The 7,475-nt window shown below is 38.2% G+C and overlaps 1 protein-coding gene across 1 annotated transcript in view; it reads left to right on the top strand.

The window, feature by feature from the left end:
* LOC100955595 (protocadherin beta-9-like) overlaps positions 1-7,475 on the top strand; it is an 11,504-nt gene that overhangs the window by 3,170 nt on the left and 859 nt on the right. Inside the window, exon 2 of the mRNA XM_023514590.1 lies at positions 6,542-7,472. Within this exon, the coding sequence (XP_023370358.1) occupies positions 6,542-7,472 (931 nt within the window). The remainder of the gene's footprint in view (positions 1-6,541; positions 7,473-7,475) is intronic.

Genomic DNA, 7,475 nt, shown 5'->3' with positions numbered 1-7,475 from the left:
ATTGTTGTTTGGCGGGTCTGGGCTGGGGATTCGAACCCGCCACCTTAGGTGTATGTGGCTGGCGCCTTAGCCAGTTGAGCTATAGGCGCCGAGACGGTTTTAATCTTTTCAAGTGCACAAAGACTTACTTATTAATTCCCTTTCTAGAAAACTGAAGTTTTGGTTTTTCTCCTAATATTTTTCAGAGACTGAATTTTCATGGTCCAAACCACCTGCCTATTGTAGTTCCTTCATGTAGGAAGTCATCTGCCCTTGGAAACTTATTCTAACATTTATTATTCTTATTCATTTAGAAACCCATGCCATGTAATTCTAAATCACAACATTAGAAAGAAACATTTCTTTATTAATGTATTCATAGTAGATGAAATGCTATTTCATGATCAATATTGTACTCCAATAATATCTTTGTCTTTGTATTGTTTTATTTAAATACACTGTTTTTAGTTGGCTAATATTTTTATGTTCTTTTTTGTTGATAATATAAGGTATAAGGATATGTGTGTATAACAAATTATGCCTCATAATCCAAACAAATTTTTTAAATGCATGATAATAAATCCATCTTTTAAAACATTTGAAAATTTGTGTGTGAGAATATTGTGGAACTGTTGGAAAGATAATTTACTTTTCATTTTATTTTGCAAATTTATTTAATTGTTGTCAAATTTTAAAGTTAAGATGAACTAAAGGTTATAAAGAAAAACAATAGTTTCTTCAAAATCTCATCTGTTTTAGTAGTGACTTCCAGAATTATCTCAATATTTCTAAATAACATATTCCTACTATTATATCTTGACATTTAGTTTTATACTTTAACAACTTCTTGCTGTGATTAAAAAAAAATTAACTTTCTCTCTAACAGGGTATGTGCAAGCACTGCATATTCCCTTTCTTGTATTCCTCCAATAGAATTGCTAGTTTTCTTTATGAGTCAAACCAGTATTGTTAGTATTCATAATGATTTAATTTCTTCAATATATGCTTTAGTGTAGTGTGGTTACATCTCTTTTTTTTGTAAAACATTTTTCCTCAAGCTTAAAATTATTTTATACTTGAGTAATTTTCTATTTACTGCTGTTGATGTTTTATATTATCATTTGAATTTCAATGTTTTCCTTTAAAATATTTAAATATATCAGATACATATCCATTATATTTACACTGGCTGCTCTAAAGGTGTCACTCTGACTTCCCCCCCCCTTTAATGTATTTCTGTGTTGATTTTCTTTTATGAGATCTAGTATCATCTTAGTTTACTCCCTTATTTGGCTGGCACATATCTTTCAGTACCTTCATTAAAATGGATGCAGAGGAAGTGAAAAGTGTTGAAAGCTTTTATTAGAAAGTTACTGTCTTTTCTTTTCTTTTGATTGATAGTTTGACTGGGTATAAAATTCTAGGTTGAAAACAATTTTCCCTCAGGTTTCAAAAAGCACTGTTACTTGTATTGACTGCATAGAAAGTTGTTACTCAGAAGGCTGATTCCATTCTGATTTCATCTTTTTATGTGACCCTTTTTTTGATTTCTTCTGGAAATATTGGCAAACTTTCTCTAGTATTCCAAAAAACCTTAATACCATTTATTTGTTTATTTTTAAATTAAATGTTAGCTGTGTACATTAATGCAATCATGGGGTACAGTGTGGTGATTTCATATACAATTTGAAATATTTTCATGAAACTGGTTAACATAGCCCTTATGTCATTTTCTTAGTTATTGTGTTAAGACATTTATATTCTACTTTTAGAAAGATTCACTTGTACCCTTGAATATTTATTTATTTAGTATGGTCACCTGAGTGTCCCCTGTTAATGTTGGGTGTTTCTTTGTTTGTTTTGTGGGAAATTTTTTTTTTTGAGACAGGAGCCTCCAGCTGTCCCCCTGGGTAGAGTGCTGTGGCATCACAGCTCACAGCAACCTCAAACTCCTGGGCTCAGGTGAGTCTCCTGCCTCAGCCTCCCAAGTAGCTGGGACCACCAGTGCCCACCACAATGCCTGGCTATTTTTTGGTTGCAGCTGTCATTGTTGTTTGGTGGGCCAGGATGGATTCGAACCCACCACCTTGGGTGTACGTGGCTGGCACCTTAGCCACTTGAGCCACAGGCACCAAGCCGGAATTTTTTTTTTTTTGAGATGAGGTCTCACTGTGTTGCCCAGTCTGGAGTGCACTGGCTATTCACAGGTGCAATCATAGCACACTACAGCTTCTAACTCTGGGCCTCAAGATGTCCTCCTGCCTCAACCTTCTCAGTAGTTGAGACTACAGGCATATGCCACCACACCTGACTAATGTTTAGACTCTCATTTCAGTTCTGAGAAATTTTCTTGTTATGTTTTACTCATAATTTTTTCCCTGGAGTTTTCTACATTCTCACTTTAACCAGAAACTCAGTTAAATTTTAGATCTCCTAGATTGCTTCTATAAGACTGTAAACTTTTTTCATCTCTTATTTTCTATCTATTTTTTCCCATTTTTTGGAAAATTTATTTAATCATTCAATCTTTTATATTTAAGTTTTTTGTTAAGGCTCACAAATATTTATTTTAAGAGGTTTCTTTTTTGTTCTCTGAATGTTTTGTGTAGTATCCTGTTATAGACCTATAATATCTTCTCTCATCTATAATTTGTCTATTTATTCTTTTAAAATGTAGTATGTAAAAAATGCATCATGTAGTATTACTACCATGTATTCATTTTAAAAGTAAAAGTGAGTCTGGTGGCGCCTGTAGTTCAGTGGGTAGGGTTCCAGCCATACACACGCAGGTTGGCAGGTTCAAACCTGGCCCAGGCCAGATAAACAACAATGACAACTACAAAAACAAATACCTGGGCACTGTGGTGGGCACCTGTAGTCCCAGCTACTTGGGAGGATAAGGCAAGAGAATCACTTAAGCCCAAGAGTTGGAGGTTGCTGTGATGCCACAGCACCCTACCCAGGGTGACATAGTGAGACTCTGTCTCAAAAAAAAAGGGGGGGGGGTGAGTCACAAGGAAATTAAGACCTTTTTTCCAAGGAAAGGGCTCATAAGTCCCAAACTATTATTTATTCTTATAATAAGAATACATACTTCTTACAGTTACTATTAAGATTAAATGGGTAAATACATATGAAGCACTTAGAGCAATGGGTAGCATGGAATAAACACTAAATAAATAGTATCTCTTACCAGATTTTATTTCTCTGGGAATATTAATCAGATATTTTCAAAGGCTTTCTTCTGTTTTCTATATTATCTCTCTCCTTCTCTCTCTGGTAGTGATGGTAGTTTTTGCCTTTCTATTTTATATAATAGGCATTTCCTTAAATGCCTTGTGGTCCTTGGCTATCTTCTCATATTAAAGAAGAATGATATATCAAAATGCTGACAATCAAATCTTTGTGAGTGAAAAGGGCTTGTTGATGGCAAGTTTTTATCCTATTGTAATTATGCTAGGATAAGGCTATTACTTTGGGAGACCCCCAGATATCAGTATGTATAAGTCTTTATTTGAGACTTTAATATTCTCTGATTTGAATCTTATAATATCCACTGTGTGAAGGTGGGGTGGCAGTCAGGTATATACCTTATATACTGCAATCTGACAGTATTGTATAGAAAAGGGCTAGAAGTCTATTTAGAATGGTACTGAAGTAGTTCTGCTACCCTCCTTATTTTTAGTCTCACACATTACACTTGCACTCAGTTGTGCCTGCATCTCCAAAACAAGAGAAAGTTCAATTTAATTTCTCCAGAGAATAAACTTCCCATTCTCTGGCTCTTAGTTACTTTTCTGTATATGCAGGATGGTGAAAGGAACAGAGAATTCAACTCTCCCATATACATACTTTCAACTAATAACTTTTTTCCAGTCCTTAACTGACTTCAGTCTTTTTTGCACCTGGTTCTTCCAAATCTTGTACCTAAATGAAATTCCTTTGGCAAATCCCCCTAGTTTATTGTATATTTAATGCAGAAACTTTAGACATTTCTAAGGACTATGTCAATTGGTCTTCCTTTTGCTTTGTGTCATCAAAACATATGCATTCACTTATGCATTCTTAGTCTTTGTTAGTTCATATTATTTTTATTACTTTTCTGTCATTTTAGTAGGTATTTTAAAAGAAGGGAGAATAACTGTGTAGTTAATCCACCTAATTTTCAATTTCTACCTTTCTGTGCCAATTTTCAGTCATGTATTTAGCTTTTTAAAAGAATACTTGCTCTTTTTATTTACTTATTTATTTATTTTATATTTTATTTCATTTTATTTTTGTTGTTGTTGTTACAGTTTGGCTGGGGCTGAATTCAAACCCACCACCCTCGGTATAAGGGGCTGGTGCCACAGGTGCTCTCCTCCTATGTATTTTAGAGACAGAGTCTTACTCATCTCGGTAGAGTGCCGTGGTGTCACAGCTCACAGCAACCTCCAACTCTTGGTCTTAGGCTATTCTCTTGCCTCCCAAGTAGTTGGGACTACAGGTGCCTGCCACAATACTCGGCTATTTTTTGTTGCAGTTTGGCCAGGGCTGGGTTCAAACCTGCCACCCTCAGTGTTTTGGGCCAGCCCCGCACTCACTGAGCAACAGGCGCCACCCAGAATACTTGATCTTAATAATTTAAAATGCAAACTTGTTAGATCCCTCCTCCACCCATTCTGAGTATACTTTAAGATCTTCTATAGTGGATGTTATTCATGAGTGCTTAGCGTCTATTCCAAACAATCTCGCTCATGAGGCAGCAACAATGTACTTTGCTGGGACTGAAACCACCCAAGCTTAAAAGGTGGTCCCATACAGGATTAAACCAAAATAAGGGCCAAACATAGGTCCTTATATTCTGGGGCTAAAATCTCCACCTATCATTCTATGCCTCTTAAACAATGATTGCTTTGGTAGCAGGCACATGCTCTTAGATGGTGAAAGTTAAGTTTTGTCCTATGTTTGAGGAGAGAATTTCTCTTACTTTTACTTCCTGGGCTAAAAGAGGAAGCAGATAGCCATAGTTGTTGCTGGAATAAATCTTGGAAAACTGGGGAAGCCAGCATTAGGAGGAGTAAGGGTCTGCTTCAAATAAAACTGATATGTTAATGCTTATGTAATTAAGAAATTTTTGTAAATTATGAAAAATTGGAACTAAATTATAGATTTACATAATGTGTTCCACCTAGTATCTTCCTTCATTTTCTACTAGTTCACAGTTCATTGCTATTAAGGAAATCATTGCATTAAGAAATGCCTTCTTGTGCTGTCACACCTAAATGGGTATCAAAATATGTCTCATGGTCAGTCTAGTTTCATAACTTCTGAACTGACCCATCTACATTTTCCCTTTCCATTACCACCCAAGGAAGGCCAAGTAATGATGGAACTTTGTTCAGCTTAACAATCAGTTATACTCTCCTTGTTTGTTTTACAACCTTCTCTGAAAGATTATAAACTTCTGGGGACCACAGATCACATCTTGTATGTCTATTCACCACAACCAAGGACATTTGTTTGTGTGGAGAGTAGGAAAAAATACTGAAGAAATGCTTCAAAAAATACAAACATTATCCCAAACTATGAAGAACACAAAACAGTTGTTACGGGATGTAGAATATATCTGTAATTATACAAAGACAATGAATTCCTTAAATACAATATTTGTTTCCGGAGAAAATTTGTGTCAATGAAATTTTAGGCAGCTTTCGTCAGACTGTGAACATCTGTGGAGACGCGTGGTGGCGCTGCAGGATAACATCGCGGAAAAACCATTACATTGATGATACTGTGGACCCTGTTACCCACTGCGCACAGAGAACTGGGAAGACAGAAAGAACACGCCTTCAAGGGATAACCGAGCCATTCAACAGGGAAATCTTTAGGCTTACCCTCTGATCTGGTGAATCAGAGGCACATTTTCCAGAACTGTGAAGTGGAGTTGAAGCGTTTTTGCAAGAAGCCTTCGGAAATTCTGGGAAGGAGCTATGGAGAACGCAGAGGGAGGCACTAGGTGGATAAGGCAAGTCCTGCTTCTCTTTGTTTTGCTGGGAATGTCTCAGGTGGGCTCTGAGACTGGGCGCTTTTCCGTGGCTGAGGAAATGCAGAGCGGGAGCTTTGTAGGCAATTTGGCAAAGGACTTGGGACTGGAAGTGGGTGAGCTGTCTTTGCGGGAAGCTCGGGTGGTCTCTAATGATAACAAACAGTGTTTGCAGCTGAACAGAAAAACAGGGGATTTGCTCTTAAGCGAAACGCTAGACCGGGAGGAGCTCTGCGGCTCCACGGAAACTTGTGTGCTGTATTTCCAGCTGTTAATGAAAAATCCCATGCAGTTTTTACGGATTGAACTTGAGGTCAGGGATATAAATGACCACTCTCCCGTATTCTTGGAAAAAGAAATGCTTCTAGAAATCCCAGAGAGTAGTCCTGTTGGTACAGTGTTCTTGCTAGAAAGCGCAAAGGATTTAGATGTAGGAGTCAATGCTGTAAAAAGCTACACAATAAGCCCCAACTCTCATTTCCGCATTAAAATGAGAGTCAATCCAGACAATAGGAAATACCCAGAGTTAGTTCTGGACAATGCTCTGGATTATGAAAAGCAGCCTGAGCTCAGTTTCATCCTCACTGCTCTGGATGGCGGGTCCCCTCCCAGGTCTGGGACTGCCTTGGTTCTGGTGATGGTTGTGGACATTAATGACAACAGCCCCCAGTTTGAGCAGACGTTTTATGAGGTAAATATTCCAGAAAACAGTGTCCTTGGCTCACTAGTTGTTACCGTCTCAGCCTGGGATTTAGACTCTGGAATAAATGGTGAAATATCATATACCTTTTCCCATGCCTCCAGAGATATTCGCAAGACATTTGAAATTAATCAAAAGTCTGGAGATGTTAGGTTAAAAGCATCCTTGGATTTTGAAGCAATTGATTCATACTCAATAATCATTCAAGCCACAGATGGGGGAGGACTTTTCGGAAAGTCAACAGTCAGAATTCAAGTGATGGATGTAAATGACAACGCTCCTGAAATCGCCGTGTCTTCAATTACCAGTCCAATCCCAGAAAACTGGCCTGAAACTGTGGCTATGGTTTTCAGCGTCCGAGACAAAGACTCTGGGGAAAACGGAAAGATGGTTTGTTCTATCCCAGAAGACCTCCCATTCCTCCTAAAATCTTCAGTTGAGAATTACTACACGTTGGAAACGAAGAGACCACTAGACAGAGAAAGCCAAGCTGAATACAACATCACCATCACCGTCACTGACCTGGGGACACCCAGGTTGCAAACCCAGCAAAACATAACAGTGCTAGTCTCTGACGTCAATGATAATGCCCCTGCTTTTAGCCAAACCTCCTATACCCTGTTTGTCCGAGAAAACAACAGCCCCGCCCTGCACATAGGCACCATCAGCGCCACAGACAGAGACTCAGGCACCAACGCCCAGGTCATCTACTCCCTGCTGCCACCTCAGGACCCGCACCTGCCCCTCACCTCCCTGGTCTCCATCAACGCT

The sequence above is a fragment of the Otolemur garnettii genome, unplaced genomic scaffold, assembly GCF_000181295.1.
Source record: "Otolemur garnettii isolate 467f Iridium unplaced genomic scaffold, OtoGar3 scaffold00003, whole genome shotgun sequence".
NCBI classification, from domain to species: domain Eukaryota; kingdom Metazoa; phylum Chordata; class Mammalia; order Primates; family Galagidae; genus Otolemur; species Otolemur garnettii.
Note: the sequence above shows the minus strand (reverse complement) of the source record. Positions and strands in the feature narration are given on the sequence as shown.